Source organism: Lolium rigidum, chromosome 7 (genome assembly GCF_022539505.1).
Source record: "Lolium rigidum isolate FL_2022 chromosome 7, APGP_CSIRO_Lrig_0.1, whole genome shotgun sequence".
In the NCBI taxonomy this organism is placed as follows: domain Eukaryota; kingdom Viridiplantae; phylum Streptophyta; class Magnoliopsida; order Poales; family Poaceae; genus Lolium; species Lolium rigidum.
Genome location: NC_061514.1, coordinates 288019034 through 288041452, shown reverse-complemented (window position 1 = coordinate 288041452; position 22419 = coordinate 288019034). Strand labels below are relative to the sequence as shown.

At 45.5% G+C, this 22419-nt stretch overlaps 1 protein-coding gene across 1 annotated transcript; it reads left to right on the top strand.

Annotated features, from left to right (window-relative positions):
* The first annotated feature begins 6249 nt into the window (after positions 1 to 6249).
* On the top strand, positions 6250 to 7607 carry LOC124672931 (F-box/LRR-repeat protein At2g43260-like). The gene has a single exon (XM_047209085.1). It carries the CDS (start codon positions 6250 to 6252, stop codon positions 7396 to 7398), a length of 1149 nt encoding a protein of 382 aa, XP_047065041.1. The 3' UTR covers positions 7399 to 7607.
* The last annotated feature ends 14812 nt before the right edge of the window (positions 7608 to 22419 follow it).

Genomic DNA, 22419 nt, shown 5'->3' with positions numbered 1-22419 from the left:
GTTTCTCTTTTTTCTCCTTCTTTATTTTTGCTGGCTTTGTTGATCTCTCGCTTATCTCTTCCCAAAACACGCCTGGAGGAATCGCGAGACACTGTGACCCGATGTTTGCAAGAACATCGGCTTCATCGTTACTCAGCCTGCTGATGTGGTTTACCTCGCATCCATCAAATAATTTCTCCAGCTCATTGTACACCTCTTTGTATGCTATCATACTTTCGTTGACTGCATCACATTGATTCATAACTTGCTGTGCCACCAATTGTGAGTCGCCGAAGATTTTCAATCGGGTTGCACCACAAGCTTTCGCCATCTTCATCCCATGTATGAGAGCTTCATATTCTGCTTCGTTGTTAGACGCATTTGGAAACGTCATCCTTAAGACATATTTCAACTTGTCGCCTTCAGGTGATACCAATATCACGCCTGCTCCAGCACCTTCTAACCTTTTGGACCCGTCGAAGTTCATGGTCCAAGTTCTCGATAAATCTGGAGGCCCCGTGTTTTGTAGCTCCATCCACTCTGCAATGAAATCTGGTAAAACCTGCGATTTTATTGCCTTTCTTTTTTCATACGTGATGTCCCGAGGGGAAAGTTCTATTCCCCAAAGGGAGACACGACCCGTAGCTTCTGGATTGTTCAATATATTTGACAAGGGAGCTTCATTGACCACTATTATCGGGTACGCCGAAAAATAGTGTCGCAATTTTCTTGCTGTCGTGAATACTCCATACGCCAGTTTCTGATATTGCGGGTACCGCTGTTTTGAGGGTGACAGTACTTCGCTGATGAAATATACTGGCCTCTGGACTCCATGAAGCTTGCCTTCTTCTTCTCTCTCGACTACTAGGGCTGTGCTGACCACCTGAGGTGTGGCTGCAATGTATAAGAGGAGAGGTTCTTTCTCTTTAGGCGCCACCAAGATTGGTGGTGTCGAAATTGTCCGCTTGAGGTTCTCGAAGGCCCTATCTGCTTCCTCGTTCCATTGAAAATTTTCCCCTTGTTTGATCAATGCGTAGAACGGCAATGCCTTTTCTCCTAGCCTGGCGACGAATCTGCTTAAAGCTGCGACTCGCCCCGTTAACTGTTGTATTTCTTTCAACTTTGTTGGCTTTCTCATAGTGACGATGGCCTGGATTTTTTCTGGATTAGCTTCAATCCCTCTTGCTGATACTAAGAACCCGAGAAGTTCTCCTGCAGGGACTCCAAAAGAGCACTTTGTCGGGTTCAGCTTGAGGCAGAACTTGTCGAGGTTGTCGAAGGTTTCCTTCAAATCTTCGATCAGAGTCGACCCTTTCTTTGACTTGCACATTTTTTCCAATCTGTGTTGCTAGGCACTTCTGCATCATCCGCTGATATGTTGCTCCCGCGTTTTTCAAACCAAAGGGCATTGTTTTGTAGCAAAACACGCCGTAAGGTGTGATGAACGCTGTCTTGGCTTCATCTTCTTCTTTTAATCTGATCTGGTTATAACCGGAGTATGCGTCCAAAAAGGAAAGACGTTCGCATCCTGCTCGTGGAGTCGATGATTTGATCGATCCTTGGGAGGGGAAAGTGATCCTTGGGACAATGTTTATTGAGACACGTGAAGTCGACGCACATGCGAAGGACTATTGTATGTTTTTTCGGCACCATCACTGGGTTAGCTACCCATGTGGCTTCTGTAGATATTTCTCTGATGAAACCAGCATCTTTGAGTCGATCTATTTCCGATAACATGGCTTTGCGGCTAGGTTCCGAAAAACGCCGCAAAGGTTGCTTTACTGGTCTTGCGAGAGGATCCAAATTGAGGTGGTGCTCGGCAAGTTCCCTGGGTACTCCTGGCATGTCAGCTGGACACCATGCGAAGATTTTCCGGTGCTCACGGAGGAACTCGACGAGCGCGCTTTCCTATGCGACATCCATGTTTGCTGCAATGGATGTCGTTTTCTTTGGGTCTGTCGGGTGGATCTGTACCTCTTTTGAATCCTTGGTTGTGTTGAAAGTTGGCTCTTTCGAAGACCTCCCTACTTCTGGCAGCACATCATAATCAGTGAACCTTGGCGCCGTATACTCTGCTTGCATCCCGAAAGTTTCTGATAGTCGATGAAAATCCTTGTCGCATTTATCGGATAACACGAAGCTTCCCTTGATTGTAATAGGTCCCTTGGGTCCGGGTAACCTCCACAATAAATACGTGTAATGTGGTACCGCCATAAACCTAGCGTATGCTGGTCGTCCCAACAAAGCGTGATACTGCGACGGGAAATCCACCACTTCGAACTCCAAGTTCTCTATCCTGTAGTTTTCTCGGGTTCCAAACTGAACGTCGAGGTTGATCTTGCCCAATGGGTAACTTGGCTTCTCTGGTGTAATCCCGTGGAAACGTGTGTCAGTTGGTTTCAAGTTTGCCAGGGATATGTTCATCTTCCTCAATGTATCTGCATACATAAGGTTTAAGCTGCTGCCGCCATCTATGAAAACTCTCGACACGTCAAAACCAGCGATTACTGCGGGTAAGATGAGTGCTGATTGTCCTGGTCGAGGAACTTGCTGCGGGTGGTCCGCGATTGTGAAGCCAATGTCTTGCCCTGACCAGTTTAAGTACTCGACTGTTGGTGGAGGCATCTTCTCTGCCATGAACACTTGTCGTGAGATTACCTTCTGCGCCCTGTTGGATGGCCTAGCTTTCTGAATCATCGAGACCGCACCATTGGAGTTAGGATCAACATATGGAGGTGGGTGTGGTGCTGCCGCTATTCTGAGCTGGTGCCGATTTTCGTCCGTGATTGCGGGAGGAGGTGGAAGATGGATCTCGCTCCTTGGCCCCTGGGGATTTCTGTTCATGGCTTGGGCATTTGCAATTCCTGCGGTTCGCAACATTGCCTGAAAATTTCGGCAGTCTTTCTGGAGATGTCCTGACTGCCTTTTTCCATTGTTGTCGAGATAAAAATGCATTTGACACGGACCGTTCATCATCTCTTCGGGTGACACGTAAGGTCTTTGAAACCTTGGTCCACTATTTTGCCTGTTGCCGCGAGAATCTCCTCTATTGTCGCCTTGTTGCTCATTACTCCTTTGATAGTCATCTCGACTATTCCCTCCAGGATTTCCCCGAAAGCCAGCCGATATATGGCCAGGAGCGTCGTTGTTGTAGAACTGGCGAGAGAATCGCCTTCTATTTTGATAATTTCGACCACAATCCTCTTCTGGCGACCTGTGTCGCTTGTTGTATATTGCGTCTTCTCCATCTGCCCACTTATTGGCTATCTCCATGAGTGCTGATATGGTCTTAGGGTTAGTTCTCCCTAAGTCCTCGACGAAGTCTCCTCGCCGAATTCCTGCCACGAACGCATCTATTGCTCTCTCGTCAGATATATCTTCTGCCGAGTTTTTTATAATGTTCCACCGCTATATATATTTTCTCATCGACTCGTCATGTTTCTGTCGACAGGCCCTCAGCTCTTCCAATGACGCAGGTTTCTTGCAGGTGGATCGGAAATTTCTCACGAAGATATCCTCGAAATTATCCCAGCTGTCGATGGAGCCTGGGGGGAGTTTCTTTATCCAAGATCTTGCGGCACCACTTAAGTGAACTTGGATACTTTGCATAGCGGTTGCTCTGGTTCCTCCTACCAGCTTCACCATCTCGAGGTAATCTACGAGCCAATCCTCGGGATCCTGCAGGCCGTCGAATTTCTTGAAATTTTTGGGTAACTTGAATCCTTTTGGGACTCGAGTTTTTCGAACCCTTCTCGTAAAGCACGGGAGCCCACACATATCTTCGTCGGCAACTTCTGGTGAGTGCTGACGCTCCCTTCTTTCTTGTCGCGCTCTGTCCACCCTTACTTGGACTGCTGCGTCTCTTGCTCCACTTGTTCTTGGTGGGTCTTGAACTGCTGCGGTGGGTCGTGGATTATTTTGCCTAGGATTTTCTTCGGGAGGCGTTGCTGCGAACGCTGTTCCCATAACTCCAACTCCCGCCATTGCCATATTAAACAATGCTTCTCTCGGGTCCCCGGGGGGTGGTCTGGACGCGAGGATGTACGCTTGCGTTGCCATGTATCCTGCTTCTGGCGTTTTCGGGATGATATTTCCCCTTGTATCAATCGACATAAAGGACATGTCGAGATTTTGAATTATGTTTCCTCTCTCTGCTTCGGGTATGTTTTGCAGCCGAGACATTGCTCTCCTCCGAGCTTCTCTGTGACTGTCTCCCGAGGTTCCTGATTGTCGACTTAAATCTGCTCGGCGTCTGCTTGATGCGGAAGCTGCCTCTTTTCTCCTATTCAGGGATGCTGTCTGTTTTTCCAACTCTCTGCTTACCCGAGCAAGTCTATATTGATATGCTTGTAGTTCTTGTACGATAGCGATGGTGGTCATTGGTTCCGAACCATCCATGGCTCTTGCAGCCCTATCCCACGCCGCTTGCGGGAGTTGGACTTGTGCTCGAGTTGAAGTCCCGACATATTTAGTGCCTAAGCCTTTTACCGAGATCGGCGGGATCAATGTAAGGATTTCCCAAATCATCGAAAGCCTCGACGTTTCGGTTCCGATCGGCCTGCCTCTTCTATCGCATAGATCCGATGATATTTTGCGTATTGATTTTTGTCGGGATTGGTGACACCATCATATAGAGTGGTGAAGATCTTTCCGATGGCGGCGGATTTGTCGATGAAGTTGAAGGCTGTCGACGTTGTCGGAATCGCTGCTTATAAAGGAGTCCGCAGACGACTCGAAGGATGTGTTGCTGAAGATCTTGGCGAGCTTTCCGCTTGCCTTGCTGTCGACGAAGCGTGGCGACGAAAGCTCCCCGTCACTCGACGAAAAGGTAGAATCGACCGCTGAAAATTCCGACGAGATCGGAACTTCGAGACGGTAGGATCCTTCCTTGTTGACGCCAAATCGGAATTCTCCGAACGTCATGATGATGGGCTCCTCCAGATAGGCACATGCATCCACACGAGAGGACGAGTGAGGAATAAAATCGACTAGATCAGTTTTTTCCTAATTACCTCGATCCATCGCATTGCTCGCCACCGACGAAGTCGACGATCTTGAACGTGCCATCGAGATCAGCTCCTTGCAACCTCTAATCCCCACAGACGGCGCCAATTGACAAAGGATTAATTTGTCAATGCCTACAGATTGTAGACTAGGGTTTTGCTAGAAGTAGAGGGCAAGTAGATCTCGAAGGTTCAGGCGAAAGGTACTCGACGATTATGAAAATTAGGGTTATGTTGACAGTAGATTCGATCCTTTCTTTGTCCCTCGACTCCCCCTTATATAGGAGGCGGAGCCGAGGGTTTCGTAGTACACAAGTTACAGAGTTCGGGAGGGTTTCGTACTCAACCCGTAAGATTACAAATCTTTATCTTTCCTAATACAAACTATCTTTTCTTAACACTAAATGGGCTTCCAAGTCTTCTTATTCTTCGAGTCTTGGGCTTTGATTAAACCCCGGGTACCATCTTTGGCAGGCCCATTGGGGATGCCTATGTCAGCGACCCTCTCGCGGTCTCGCCGGCCGGCGGCGACGTGGCGCATAAGGAGGAGGAGCGGCTCCTTGCGATGGCTCAAGAGGTTGTGCGGGTAGCGGTGCCGGCCCACGGCCAATGGTGGTGGGCAGGGCCTAGTGCACGGGTGGGGCAGTGGCTGAAGGAGAAAGAAGGAGAGGAGGAAGAAGAGGAAAAAAGAAAAAAAAATTAATTTTACATATTCTATAAATATGCCCTTTTACAGTTTAGGGATACGGAGCGGGACCGATCCAAATAAAAACAGACCCTTTACTCATGTTTACGGGGCAGAAATTTAGAGGATGTGTTACTATTGAACCTGCTCTAATCTCCGCATGTCAGTGCAGAGGCTGAGGATTGCTTCCCTCCCCTCATCAATAATCTAAAAAGGCTACACAGCTCGTCTAGTCCCATCGACCGGCGCAGACACTGCACAGCACTTCACACCGGGCAATCCCATCCCCCTCCTCACATCCGGATTTCCGCTGGCAAGGCCCGAGTGCACGGCTCATTGATTTGCTCGTCTTCCCCTGCAGAGACGCCGGGAACGCCGCCGCGTCGGAAGTCGCCGCCGCCCTTGTTCACCGTGCTCCAGAGTAACCCTCTCTAGGCCCAGTCTTTCCATTTTTCTTTTAAGCCGGCAGATCTAAGCAGTTCTTTCTTGCGCTGAATCCGTCGCCCCATCTGCAATTTGTATTACCTCGTATCAATGTTTACTTGTTCTTTTTTCCCCTTTACCAGCGATCGAGCGGTTAGCATGCCGGACAGCAGCGGCGCGACCGTTTTCGATGACCTGCCGGAGTGGCTCGTCGTCGACGAGATCCTCCTCCGGTTGCCGCCAAAGGACGTACTTCGCTGCCGCGCCGTCCGCAGGTCGTGGCGCAGCGGCACTTCCACCGACAAGTTCATCCTCGACCACCACCGCCGCCAGCCCTCACTCCCCATCATCGAACACCAGAAGGGCATCTGCCGCCTCCCCGTCCCCAGTGGCGCCGGTGATAAAAAGATACGGCCCTTCGTCCGGTACACCCCCGTTACCAGAATCGACGTTATGCACCACGGCGCTTGTGACGGCCTCCTCATCCTGTCACTCCAACACCATTTCTACATCTGCAACCCGGCTACCCACAGGTGTGCTTCCCTGCCACGTCCTCCACTCCGACCAGGCATCGGCTCGGTCAGCGTAGTCGCCTTCTACCGGCACCCCACATCTGGAGAGCACCGGGTGCTGTGGGCGGTGTACTCAATAGGCCTCATGAGCCTAGCCGTGGTTGAACCGCCTGATTACTTCGTCCTCGCGGTGGGATCAGACCAGCCAAGACTAATCCAGTGGCCGATAGTTTCAGAACAAGGGTATCCTGCTGCTGAGTCCTCCATTTGCCCACCGGTGCATCATCGTGGTAGCCTGCACTGGGCAATGGGTCGCAGCATTACAGTATTCGACACCGTAGCTGAGACATTCCACCAGATGAGCCGTCCGGCACAGCTGGGCGATATGGTGTCATTGCTGGACATGGGTGGCGCCCTTGCTTTGTCAAGCACCACCCGTGAATTCGTCACCCTAGATGTCTGGGTGTTGCAGGACTATGACGCCCAGACCTGGGGCTTCCAGTACCGGATTAACTTGCGAGCTATGGTGGCAGCGCCGCCACTTAATCTGCGGGCGGATTTTGTCCCGAGGATGGTTGCGATCGATGAGCGCGAGCTGCTGATCCAGAAGGGTTGGCGTCTGTTCTGCTGTGACATCGATGGTAAATTTCTAGGAAATGTTGAAATCGAAGAGCATGAAAACTACCTCACACTTACTAAGCATCGCCTCCAAGAGAGCATGATTTCGCTTCCGTTGTTTGAGAGGCAAGAACAAGCGGCTGTGAACAATGTGCCTCCATTCCTCATAGTGCTGTAAGATGCCTTGGACTCCCCTTCATGTCTTGGACTCCCATTGTTTGATGTGCCACCAATTGGAGAAGCTATCTAATCCCGTAGTATGAGCCATGTCTTTTGTTCTTAGTTTCTAGTGCTACTAGTAGAACTGAACAATTTGGATGGCAGAAGTACCATTTCTGCCATCATCATTTGGTGCTTGTTATGCTATCCTATGGATCATGTTATTGTCTTGGAACAATAGATTATATATGCTATACAACTGTTCTACTCGTCTCCCTTGTTTCATTTCAGTTTGCATTATTAAAAAGCACGATATCTGTTCCGTCCTACATGAGAAGTCGTGGTATGTAGCTTACTATTTTGATCTTTCATGTTCAGTATACACTTTGGTCTTATTGCATCCGGGACCTGGTCGCTCCTGCTCTTTCCGTGGAGATGTTTTTGCTTAGGTATATGTGGGAACACATGGCTGTGATTTGGCGTTCCGCTAGTTTTGTGTCTTTTTGTTACCACATCGGCAAGTATTTTGAGCAGTGCTGCTGTTTTTCTTTGGTCTGGTTGGTGCTACCTCACTTCAATGCAGCTATTATTACGAAAATATGGCAAGTACTTTGTTTCATGGGACTTTCACCATTTCGGACAAGTGCTTGGTTGTTGTTTTTCTGTCCAGGATTTTTTTTTTTTTTTTGCTAGGACTAACAATGTTGCAGTTTGCTGGAAGGCTATGCATCTTACATCTCAGTACATAGCAAACAAACATATAAAACGGGTACTGTAATACTGATATTGCAAGTTAATACGAAATAGTATGTGAAGAGAAGGTATAACTTACGAGCACCTTGACCAGGACTTCCTGTACCACTTGGAGCATCTCCAGCCGCGTCCCCCAAACCGCGCCGGATTGAGTGTTTGGGGGACGTGTTTTGTTCGTGCCGCGTTTGGGGGACGTCGCTCCCCAGTCGCGTCCCCCAAACATTTAAAATACTTTTTTTTGGCATTTTTATTTCAATTTCTACAAACTAATACATAATTGGGAACGTGGTTTACACGAAGACATAGTTAGGAATGGTTTCCGCAAACTAATACATATTTGGAACCGTGGTGGACACAAATATATAGTATTGCAAAAAAACTAAACCTAACTAGGCCGGTCATCGGAGGTTTCGTGTGTTCGCTGCCAAGAAAGAACACTCGAGGGCACACCCAGTCACCGAAACTGGAAAATCCAGCTGGTGACGGTGCCCCTGTTGGTTCTTGCGAGGAAGAACAGCCAGAAACCTCCGTGCACGTATTCGCTGCGAAAAAACAACACTCAGTCGTCCTCCTCGTCGGTGTTGTCGCCGTGGTAGTCCCTGTCGTTGTGGTAGTCTCGGCGGAAGCGCCTCTCGTCGAAGACCTTGACGCTCATGTTCCTGTTGCCGAAGTAGGAGAACAGGAGGATGAAGCCGGCTTCGAGGTTGTGGTGGCGCGCGAACTTCTCCCAGCCGATGTAGAGGTACATCTTGCCGCGCCCGTCGTAGATCGCGTCGACGATCCATCGGTAGTAGCCACACGAAGCCTCCCGCAGATGCATCGTGCGCGGGCGTACGGCGCCGACGTACTCGGCGAAGGAGTCCGGCAGCCTCTGGATGCCGCGCGGGTCGCCCTTGAGGACGAGGACGAACTCGAACAGCACGTCCGGCTCCACGTCCATCTCCGACGATGAAGACGACGGCGTGGGAGGCGACATCGAGTGTTCAGCTCTGCCGCGGCCACGACCACGACCACGGCCGCGAGGTCGGCCTCCGCCTCTACCAGACATAGCGTCGAGTCTTGTTGAGATGGTGGCGGCTAGGGTTTGGGAGAGAGGCGCTAGGGTTTGTGTGTGATGAGAGGGACGATGAGAGGCGGCCCTTTTATAGGCCGGAGGGAGGCGGAGGAGCGGTGGCGCTCATTAACGCCGGCACACAGAGCTAGGCGCGACGGGACGCGTCACTGCGCCTCTGCGGGAACTGCACCGTCGCTGCGCGCCAATAACTTCCGTCGCGAGGTAGGCGACGGTTAGGTTAAAATTTGTTGTGCCGCTGACGGGTCGGCCCCGCCACTCCCCGCCTCGCTTTTTGTTGTGTCCGGCGTCCCCGGAGCGTCCCCTGTGGGACGGGGACGGGCTCGGGGCGCCGGACACCGTATCGGGCCGCGCTGGACAAAAATGGGCTTTGGGGGACACGGCTGGAACACATTTTCTGTCCGGCGCGCCCCAAATTGCTTTTGGGGGACGCGACTGGAGATGCTCTTGACTTGTTCGTTGGTCCGAGATTTTACCTCCCTGATTTTTCTTTATGTTTCAAAATATTGACCAAATAGAGTTTATATGTACAGGATAAAGATTCTCTTCAGTTCAATTGTATAAACATTCTTGTTAGAGCTAGCACAAATGTTGTTGGCTCACACATAAAAGTATTTGTATCGTTGGAGGACTGAAAAATTGAACTAATGTTATTCAATAGTTGCATTAATCTTCTACCCATAAGTAAAGAAGTGTATCAATTAAGCATCATGTCTTCAGCACATGTGCATTTTTTTGAAACCATCCAGTGGACCAAAGCAGCATGGCGTCAGCCATCAGGTGGTCACAACAAATCTTGCATTCAGCTTAGTTTTAGACATATGAACTAATACATTTTTTCTGATATGGGTATGAACTAATACATAACTTCTAGATAATGTATACACATGTCAAATACTAGAAGAGAAGTGCTATCCCGCGATAGCATCTACATTTGAATGGAACCTGGGGACTGCATTGATGTGGTTCACATATCTGCAGGTAAAATGCACAGGCTGACAGAGTGAGAGGACAACGAGAGGACAGGAAAGATCTTTTTTATTCCATGAAATTTTATATGTGACTTACAGAAATAATGTAGATGTTTGCAAGCATGTATTATGAGCAGGCAAGTATCCCTTTTTAAGTCTAACTGAATGATGACATGAGGCCGACTTTTTTGCTTGGCGAGTGCAGTATCACCAAAATCAGAAGGGAAACAGAGCAGCTCATGAGCTTGCAAAATAAGCCAGGATGCTCAGAAGCAAGGAGTGTGGTTAAACAGCTTTTCTGACACTGTAGCTCATGTAATAGAGGTAGACTATATAAACTTATCTCTTTTATGCGCGCGTTTGGTAGCCCGCATCAGATTCCTGCACCACTGGCCTAGCCGGAAGAAGTTCCCTACGCGTTGCAAACGGGCTATGGGCCATAAAAGCTACGTTGTTTGGTGGCCTGCACAGAGTTTTTTCGGCCCCGTGGAGATTTGGGCTTTGCCTGTTTGGTAGGTCGAATTTCAGGCCTTGTAGCAGCCCAGACCGGCGCCCGTGTTGTTTGGTTGCAACCTAGAATCTGCTTCTGCTTACCTCTTTCCTTCAGTGGTGAGGTTACCAGCGATCAACAGCACAAGAAAGAACACAATCACAGTTCATATAAACTTAGCACTGATCATAGTTCAAACACGGTCATAGTTGACGACACAGGACGATCATAGTTCACGACACACCAGAGACGATCATAGTTCAACACATGACAGGAACAACAACTAGACACAGACATGGTAGCAGCGACACAGAACCAGGTAAGCTTCAGACATGACTTTGGAAGACGACGCACCTGGTGGCGTTGCCATGGTAACAGTACCTGGTCATCACCTCAGTGCAGGTGTGGTCGAAGATGACCACACTGTACTCGAAGGTGGACACCTTCTTGAAGATGAGGAACTGGCCTATCTGCAGCTGATGAGCGACGGCGAAGCCTGCCCATCCCTGGTCGATGTATGCGTCATCGCCTTCTCTCACCGTAGTCATCCTCCAGTTGCAGCCAGTGTTGGTGGGGACGATGATGTTCGAAGGGATTTCTCCAAACCACCTGACCAAATCTTGAGGGATCCGTATCCGGCTGAAGGTGGGCCTGAAGACGATGCGCAGGAACTGGTCCGGCCCTACGTCCGGCTGGAAGTGGCCGACGTTAGCCACCCTTCGCTTCTTCGACGGTCCCTCCTCAGGGGTCTCAGGTGACCGAAGCTTGAGCTTCTCAGTCTGCCACAAGAACACATACCATTAGAGGTGTGCCTGCTCACAAGTATATAGATGAAAACGAACATTGAAAACATGTGATGCCTCATACATTGGATCACATGGCAGCTCAAGGGACTCCCCTCAAACTAAATCTAGTGTGCAAGTAATCACACACACACGACTAAGTTTCAGGGCAGCACCTTGCCTTTCAGTGTGCCATTGTTCAATCATTGGCCAATGCACTAGACAAACAAAATGAGGCCTCATATATTGGATCACACGATAGGCAAAGGGACTGTCCGCAAACTAAGTCTATTGTGCAAGAAATATGGCACACATGACTAAGTTTGAGGGTAGAACCCTGCCTTCCGTTGTGCCATAGTTAAATCATTGGCCATTGCACAACTAAAAAAGTACAAACATGGAAAGCAAGGTAGCATAGGTCTCATACAATAAGCACATATGGAGGAGATGTTTGATCAGAACCAATGACATGGTGATGTTCAGTCATGCCATAGGTTCTGATCAATCATCTCCTCAGTCATGCCATAGGTTCTGATCAATCATCTCCTCACACTATGATTCTCGGTTACAATCATTGGCCTAGTTCAATCAGAAACAACACAATCTAGAACAAACTAGCGCGATTCATTCCGCACAGCAATCTGAACATGCTAAACCCCAGCACAAAAAACCCTTCCCCTCTTTGCATGCACAGTAAAATCTGGCAGTTTTAGCAGTCCACACTCCGATCTAGGAAGGATCTACCACAATCCGATATTAGAGTAACAGATCTAAGCAAATCGAGATCGTGAACAGCAAGAACTGGACAACAACATCAAGAAATAGGGACGAACACCTTGCAAACATCAATCCGAACACTATCCTAATGGAAACCCTAGCAGATCTAATGTGCATGTCGTCACAAATGCCCGAGAATGGCATGTTCTGGCAGAACGAGTACGAAGGTGAGAAGGAGAGGTCGTTACCGCCATTGTTCCGGCCGAGGACGGGCGACCTCGAGATGCTGATGAAGACTGTGGAGCAGGTTGCGGCCGATGTCGCGGTGCTGCTAGCCGATGTCTCGTCCTCCGGTACCGGTGCTCCTCCGTGCGGCGGTGCGGCGGATTGGTCGGCGGGAGGGGAACCGCCGGGTGATGTGACAGTTTGGAGGAGCTCGCGAGTGAGAGGAAGGAGAGCGAGCGGTGACCCTAATTATGGCGCGTGTTCCCGAAGGGACGTGGCGTTTCCGCCCCCCTTCTCTTTAAAACCCAATTCCTGCAAGAATGCGGCGGTCTGCAGGCATCCAAACAGTCCATTCCATGATCCAGCCCATGCAAAAAAGTCATCTGCAGGCTACCAAACACGTCCTATATGAATAAAGCTCTCTCTTGATCTCACAAAAAGAGTTCACTCAGATATCAGGCATTTTAAATTTCAGATTTGTAGGGAGAATACATGTAGATCATATTCTAATCTTTGAACTGTTTCTCTATCTGCTCCAGAAAGTTGCAACTGTTTCTCCATGGCTACGGATAAGTGATTGTGACGATTTGATAACGAAAAGCTTACATGTCTTTAAATGTGCTAAGCACATCACTATAAAGGGGAGATCATATTCTAATGCATTATCTATTAAATGTTGTAAGCACATCACTATACAGGTACCAACCATCTTATAATATGTCATTTTAGGAGGGAAAAAATTAGGCTTACTAGTGGAAACATACCTGTATGTTAGTACCATGTAGATTGCATGACAAGTTGAGACTGTAATACAAGCGCAGCAGAACTTATTCACTCTGACTCAAGTACACTTAATCGTTTTTAGGAAAACATGGTGCAAGCCCACTGCTGCGTAGGTAATATTTCTTGCGAAATGCATTAGAAAGGACAAAATTCTACACAAACAAATGTTATCCGCAGGATATAACTGAAGGACAAGGCTAAAGGGTTCATAGTTCAGAATGAGCACCATTCAAGCTTCTTCTCGTAAGGGTGACATTTAAACCAAGCTTTTATTTTCAGAGTTCCATGGTAAAGCTGTACAGATGCAAATTTAGCTTTCATACACTTCAATAAAACCATGCTTAACTCACCTGAACCCTATGCTAATTGTCAATAAATTTCTTTGCTTGGTGTTGTTAAATCCCACAAATGTTTTAGCCCAACACTCCAGTCTACGAGGACAAGAAGCTTATGCCATCGTTCATGTGGAGCATCACATGCAGCAAAAACTTCTGCGCTCTCTCTCAACCCGTGAGGTCTAAAGGAATGCAAGTATTCCAAGCTTATCATCTTATCACATATAGTTCAGATTTGCGACTTGATGTGCTAAACTGATATCAGAACTGACCACACTGAAACGATGGCATAAGCTTATCATTTTATCACATACAATTATGATTGAATTTCAACATCATCTGATGCACAAACTAGATAAAAAACTTTCCTAAGATTTACAACTTTAAATCCAACGTAATAATTATTTTGTAAAGGAGCGAGCGATATATATTAATGTCTGTGTGGATAGCATACAGTGAATCCAACATCGCTGGATGACTTTTCAGCAAGAAATCTAAAATTTTATAGATCGCCGGGAGGTGTGGCCAGGAGAAGTTAGGGCATGTAGAATGGTAGACAAGACATGCCTTCCCTTACCCTGCCACATCAGCTAGAGAAGGTATTAGATATAAGTCATACAATGCATTATCTCTTACGGTCATCTCTAGCAATTAATATTAGTAATTAAATTTTGGTAGGAAATTTGTTGCTAAGGGAAGACATATGTGATACAATGGAGAAAATAGTCTTCCCTTATTTCGTAAGAGATGATCCCTTAGCTAAGGGAAGACAACCTTCTCTCTCTTCATTCTCTCTCCTCCAACTAAGCAAAAATCTGACGTGGCATCTCTAAGAGAAGGCTGACATCACCCCATTGTACATGCCCTTACCTAGAGCCGTGAGGTTAAACTGCCAGAATTTGCGGAGCTCCCTGGCGATGTGGCAAATCTCCCGCTTGTCAATCCTTCAGACCCAGTTTTTTCAAAAGATGTGCAACTAGAAGTGATTGAGCCTAACATATGTAGCCTTTCTTCTCTCTCAATCACACTCACGAACTGATGCACGAACAGAGAGGAGACAATAACAGAGATTTGTTGCTGTGTAATGCCTACAGCTTTTCTGTTGTTCTCTTCCTTTTATTCAGCAAAGCAGCGATCGTGCATGCTCACACGTTGCCCACATTGATCGTGCCATCCCACGACCGAGCACACGAGCTCACCACGCAAGGATCGGATCAGAAAACAAAGACCAAATCCTAACCTATCTGTTCCTAGCAAATAGCTGACAGAACAACTAACTTAGCTACCTGACCAAACTGAACTTACTGACGAAAACTAACATTGACACTTATTACTGACACACTAGATTAACTAACAACATACGACAGCTTCAAGATCTTGAGGTGGCGAGTGACGAAGGGCATGCAGTCCAACGACTTGACTCCCTTGCGATGTCCAGCAAGATGGATAACTGCAGTTGATAGTGGCCCTGATCCACATGTTGGCATCGTTCTCATTGAATCCCGCATCCTCATCGCTCGACCGTAGGCGGAGCGTGTCCACTTGCGCCAACACCCCATGGAGAAGGAAGAGGTTGTGCATGAAGACTTGGAACTCCTCTGGCAGCTCGTCCCCGCGGCCGGAGGTCGATGCAGGGTGCGGACTACCAGCAGAGGTAGCGCCACCGCCGTGCGAGCACACAGGTGCACACCACCTCCCACGCCTTTAGGTACAACAGGATGTGGTGCATCAACGCGTCTTGGATGGTGCTGAGGTTATCGACCGTGAAGGCGCCTCCGGCTCTTGGTAACGTACCCTAAAGAAAAATTCCAGTGGACTTGAGCTCTAGTGGAGCAACAAAAAATTCCATTATCGGGTAGAAGTTTTCCCATATACGTCATTAGCATCTCTCATAAAAATGTGTATATGAATTTAGGGAACAATGCACATTTTCAAACTCCAAAAATCTATTAGATTTTATTATTTTGTGAATTCCCGAATATAAAGTATTCCGTGTTTTGAACTTTGAAATATCGTTTTCGAATTTTCAAGAAAAAAACTACATGTAGCCTGAGATCTAATACGGATTTTACAAAAATCACATCGCTAATACTCCTCCTACAACGCCCAATAACCATAGTACTGCACCTAGGAATCAAGTGTAACAAAAAGCATTGAAATAGGTTCGGTAACATGATGTTGAGTTAGTTTGCCAAAACGCCTTATATTATAGTATGGAGGAAATAATAAACAACTCGCTTTTAACCTTACCGAGGTAGTCCAAGAAAGTATCAATAGGCACAAAGTGTGTTAATTTTTCTCTCACTGAGCTAATAAGACTTGTCGAGGCCTTCGGTTTTTTGATGATGCGCGTTGGTGTGATATCAGGGTGTTGGCTCTGTTCATTGACCCCCCTCATCAGTGATGTAGGATTAGCGAGTTGTCGTTAGTTTTGGTGGCTTCGGTTCGATCTTTGTAATTCTTCTTGTAAGGTGTTATGAATAATCTAATAAAAAAAACCGTGTGCATCTCTTGGATGCAGAAGCTGAGGTGATATTTCCTCCATTTCGAAAAAAACTCCACCTAACACGCACCGCTCCCTCTATTATACTATCACCATAAACTAGCTAGGTAAAGCATCAAAAAACGGAGTTACAATATGCATATATAAAGAATACTCACACAAGATGACATCAAAGTATAGGATAGTTCATCACATAAAGCAATAGATTTAGAATCACAAATAAACATAGATGATCATAACTATGTACGAAAACTATGATCTAATACATCAAAGAACATGAAGCTATGCCTACATAGCTACTACTGCTACTACAAACGTTTAGTCCTGCAACTCACGCGTCATCCATGGAGCAGTGAGGCAACAATTTTGGAGATGAACTTTCTTTCGGAGAGCTTTTGGAGATGGGATGTGTATCTACTCCGGAGTGCTTGGCATGTGAGGCTCTCTGTGGCATCTTTGAGTATATCTCTACTACTTAAAAACACGGGAGTGGCGTTTTGGCACCCGGGAGCATATGCTCCCGGTTTTTAAACTTCATTTTAAATGCCCTTTTAAAATATTGAAGAATTTGAACACAAAATTTAGTGGATACATCTTGAAATTCTACAAGTTCAAAAAGTGGTTTCACAGAAAACCGACATTTTGAGTGTCATCCGTAAAAAAGACAAATTTTTGTGTAAAAAAAGGTTGTGTACGAGACGATTTATTTGTCTTTTTTACACAAGTCATAAAAAATGTCGGTCTTTCGCAAGACTTGATGTGCGCACGTAAAATGTTGATACGTAAGCGAGAAATTTTTTGTTTGATTTTTTTGAATATTTCAAAATGTTTTTCCGGTGGCAGGAGCATATGCTCCCATGTGCCGAATTGAATTTCCGTAAACTGGTTCCTTATTATGCCAGCACAATACGTTTCGTCGTTTGGTCGTCCCACCTACCTCTTCGCTCACCCGCACCGCACGCGACCAAGTGGGCCAGGTGGCCCAACAAATCCAAGAATCCGTCTCCTGCCATAGACGTCGCGCCCCCTCGCTCGTCTCCTCTCCTCCTGCTATACCTCGGCAACGAGCAGACGCCCCTCTCCCCCACATCCGGCTCCCATCACGCGCATGGAGGTTCAACCGAACCTTCACCACCGCTATCTGCAGCCATCCTCGACGTTGTTAGGCTTGCTGCACCATCGTAGGAACCACGCCGACAGGGCCGGTCCATACATTTCGGGGGGCCCTAGGGCGAAACGACACCAAGGACCCCTTTTCATAATGGATAAGCCTTTCTAGGGTAGAGGGCCATGGCCCCCCTACTCTGAAAAATTCCTTAGGGGGCGTTTGTTAAATCCAGATTTTCGCCCGGGGGGTCGAACAGCTGGAGATGCTCTTAACCATATCTATTTTATGAAAAAGACGACCATAGAATCGTTGATGCTCGATCGATTGTGGCTTGGCTCTATCACTGTTATATCTTGTTCGATATTCATTTTGGATTGACACTTGTTACAAGATTGGATTGTTACACTTGTCCTTTCCTCCTGCAGCCGTCGGATGCTTTGTCTCTGTCTGCTGCTGTGTGGGCCACGGTTGTCACTGCGCTCGACTGGTGAGTCTTCTTCCTGCTCCTGATGGGTGCATTCTAACACACCAGGAAATTTTGATCTCCCATAAATACAGCTTAACGTGATTTTCTATTGTTTTATTTGATGTGCAATTTAATTTTGTATCTACCAAATTCACCCTTTGACGAAAAAAATACTCATTTGATCACATAGTATTGACAAATATATGCCATGGGATTTGTTGCTGGACGGGCCATATTCAACAGTCCCTACCGTAAAAACTTATAAAATTTGACTTGTGACTAAATTTGTACATCCTCATTGAAGTGGAGCATCGGCGATTTACTAGGTAGGCTCATGCATGTTAGGAGAGGTGGTATTTTGGCTCACATGAGCATATAAACCTATTATAAAAAAATGCATTCTTTCTCGTAATGTCAAAAAAAACTACAATTTTTTTGGTCCATACATCTAGACATTCTATGCTCGCACACAATTTTTTGAGAAAAATGAACATTTTATGTGGCATATGTAAAAAAGATAAAAAAAATCCCGCTAGTAATCATATTGGAGTGTCGAAATTTGTCATTTTAAACCCCAGCACAATAAATATTCATTTTCTCCCAAAAGTGTACGAACATAAAATGCCTGGATGAACATACTGAATTTTGTTTCTATTTCTTTTTTCATATTTTTAAATACGTTTTTCAAACAGTGGCTTCATATACACCCACGAGCCCAATTGGACTCCTCTACGTTAGGCTGAATTTCCACTGAAATATCCCGTGTAGATGGGCTGCTTCTTACCCAGTCAGCTATGTGCTGAAATTTTTGTTTGCCTGCTGACTACAAGTAGCGCTGGGCTTTGACCATTGACCATTTGAGTCTACTCGCCTAGCTACAAAGGCCAGACGACTGTCTTGTGAGTTGTGGCCCAATAGGGTACAGTTCTCTTCTCACATTTTGTCTTAAAGAGACTAACTTAAAAAAAAGCTCAATAGTACAATTTGTAAAATATGTCCAGCATATTATTGTACTAATTATTCCTAAATATCTTCTTATATATAGATATAAAAAAGCGATGGCATTGTCCGTGTCTTAGGAAAACAAAGTGAGGAAGTAGTAATACTGTAATAGTGAGCACACCCTCTGTTTTTGTTTCGGATTAGCCACTGAAACCAAGGCGGTTGCGAGTTAGAGATGTTAAATATAAATACACTGCCTAATCTCTTTTCATCAGTTTAGATTTTTAGTTTAATTGGCTAGTGCAACAATCTTTCATGATACAAGAGCCAAGAAGTCTTGGGTCTAGAGACCCTGCTCACGTAGTATTAAATACAAAAGGAAAAAGATCTTGTGGTCAGATCCTAATCCACGCTAAGTACTAAACTATCCAAAAATAGTGTTGTGGTTTTAGCTTATTTTACAAACTTGAAGTAATACCACGGCACTTATTGTGGATCCGAGGAATTAGTTTTGTACTCCCTCCGTTCTAGTTTGTAAGTCACAATTTTTGAATATCTTGGTCCAACGTACTAGCTGATTGGGTCTCATTTTCTCTCTCTCATTGGTACATGCAACCCCTTTCTCTCCCTTATTGGTGCATGCATTCTCTTTCTCTCCCTCATTGGTGCATGCAACCCCTTTCTCCCTCTCATTAAATAAAATTATGCCTTAGAGGTGGAAGTTATGGGACAAATAGTTTTTGAGAATATACCTTACACTCTAGGACGGAGGGAGTACTTAATCAGTATGGTCAAGCAATCATTTACATTGATTCGCAAAAAAAAGCAATCATTTACATTTGTGTTGCTCTTTTTAATTTTTTGTATTGCTGATTTCTGCAGTGAGTGTTAGAGCGGCTCGGTGGTTCCTTGGAGTCGTTTGGCTTGTATGACTACAGGCGTGGCTGGCTTCAACACCTCGGCAGTTGACGTACCGGCCAGTGTTGACTGGAGAGATGCCCTGCCGCCGGTGAAGAACCAGAGAGAATGCGGTACGTGTCATGCTTCTTGTTGTCGAAAAAAGTATTTTTGGGTCTCGGAAAGTCGCTGCTCGTTGCTTAACTTCCTGGGCAGGGCCGGTCCATACATTTCGGGGGGCCTAGGGCGAAACGACACCAAGGACCCCTTTTCATAATGGATAAGCTTTTCTAGGGTAGGGGGCCATGGCCCCCCTACTCTGAAAAATTCCTTAAAGACATTTATTTATGTTAAATTTATATATCTTACTTAAAGTTTAAGCATGATTAGTTTTCTAGGCCCCTTAACAATCTCACTCAAGCTTCACCAATTGGTCACACACACAAAAAACTAAAAAAATTATTCAGCAAGATAAATATTAGGGTAATGCAATAACAAACTAAATAATATTTACATTTGAAAGATCCATGGTCTTAAGAATATTGCTGAAGATGTTTGAAACTATTTATTTCTATTGGTCGCACAAACTATATACCATGATTATTATTTCTACCAATAGCTACTTGTGTAAATGTGTATTGTTTGCGAGAAATAGAAATAATTAGAGAAAAAATTATGAGGGTCGTTATTCTGCATAATAGAGAAGGAGTTGAAGTATAGACACATTAAGCTACAACTTCAACCTTCTATATTTTCTAGAATTATTTCAAACTCTACTTCCTAAAAATTATAAATATAAGCGTAGTAAGTGTACAAACAAATCTTGAAGTAGGGCCCTAACTGTTGAGGGCCCGGGGCGAGCGCCCCTCTGCCCCGCCCTATGGGCCGGCCCTGCACGCCGAGGACGGAGAACACATCTATGCCAGGGCTGATCTGCGGCCTCTCGGATCCAGCGAAGCCCCCTTGGTTGGGGTTCCCAAACCACGACCCCGTCCTCCTCCAAGCCGAATCCGGGGAGAAGCCACCGGGCAGGAAGGATTGGCTTGTAGATCCAGACCAAGGCCTACATATGGTTGTGATACTCCATTAGCAAAGCAACTCCGTCCCCTCCACATTTCAGGTATATGTACTATGTATTAATCTACCTTAATCTTCCAGGCTACTATTTCGACGATACACAATGGCATTAGCAGCAGTACTGTATTTCATTAGCACATAAATAAGCTTACTTGCATGGATAGTCCAAGATTTAGCTAATCCAGCCTCCTCTATCCTGACACACATAATCCTGCTACATACTTTAGTTTTTGTTTTCCAAAAGATGAATCTGCTTTAATATCATATACACTAATCATAGTGATTATTTCAATTTTGAGTTCTCCCCATGATCGGAAGATCAGTCACCATATTTTCTCATGGTCATCCAATATTTGTGTCCCATGTGAGTAGAAAGATCTCAGGGTTTATCATTTCACACATATGGTTGTGAAGTCACTGATGACATAAACTTTAGGATATGAGGTTTGCACAAAGTTTCTCTAATTACTACTAGGGATAAGCATTTTCTGCTCTGCTATGATGTTGCATTAGCCGATCCAAATATGATAAACCTGGGTGTCGAAGGCCTAAGATAATAACTATTTAAAGATATGAACATAGCAATCGGTGGTTATCAACTGCAGAATTTGGTTTACTGGGTAGATGCATAAAAAAGAGAGTGTTCTTTACCCGAGTTATTTATAGATGTGAACCAAGGTTCAGAACCTGCTGTAGTTAAGTATCAACCAAGGTTTGGAATTCGATTAACGGATAGATGTAGAAAGAAAAGGAGACAAAAGTGCTATTTAAGTTATTTTCAGAGGTATGTTTGATTTTAAGCTTGTGCAAAAATTGTCTCATGTTGAAATTTTTAGAGGAGAAGTGCAAGCCTGCCCACTGCTACCGCCGCCGTCCTACAAGCGAGCCTGCCTGGGTTGTGACCTGCGCAACTGCCCAAAAAGGTTCAGTATCCAAAGTTTCAGGGTTCATTGGAAGTTTCCAAATATGTTTGGTCAACAAGTTATTTGATTTCTTGCATGAGATGCATCCCGGAGTTGAGGACCGTAATACATTTCTATGTAGTTTGTGCAGTTGTAACATTGAACTTTTTTACCATTTATCTTGTTTGTAGTGATAAAGGAATTAAGAAAGTGCATATTTCTTATTATTACATTGGTATTAAGAAACTACATAAAGGTATTGTGCTTGCATTCATATGGTGCTGATCGGTATATTGCAATCGCAGGAATTCGCTCCCAATATGGTGACTTTTCAAGTGACTTTCTTTAGGTGGTATTCATACTTTTTTTTTCTTTCATTGCCAGCTAGCTGTTTAGTTCCTTCAGTTTTTTTGCTCTTCTTGATTAACATGGCTCACAATAGGGCAAACTGCATGTTGCTGCAGGCTTCAGACGACCTGACATGGTTCATGACAAATGATCCTCTCAAAACGTAGCTATGTGCATGTATTTTCCCTGGCAACCCAATGGAACAGAGCTACCTATGATGGTTGACATGGACTGTGCTCAGTTGATTGCCGACATGCTCAATAGTGTGTTCCTCTGTTAAAGGTAAGCTAGAGAACTAGCAACCAGGGGCATACATTGACATGGAGTGGATGGCAAGACACACAGAGGAAATGCAACGCATCAAGGTAGCAAGAAGTTGGTGTTTTGTGCTGATTTGCATGTGATTTTATAGGTACTGACATTTAATTTTGCACTAAGGGTAAATTGATGATTTAGCACCATCGCTTCATTATTAATTTAAGTTAATGTCTGAATTCATTATACTATAGCTTATTTTTGTACATACAGCAATAGTTTAGTTCTAGGTGCTCCTTCTCTATCTCCTGTCAAAAAGTAAACAATTGAAGGAAGAGCTTAGAGAATAAGGACTGACTTTCCAATATAAGAAAATCATTCAATTATTAACATAGATTAGTGTAAGAAGCTTCT

Bases quoted from the DNA above. Each gene is read 5' to 3' on its own strand.
- LOC124672931 (XM_047209085.1), top strand. From the start codon at position 6,250: ATGCCGGACAGCAGCGGCGCGACCGTTTTCGATGACCTGCCGGAGTGG.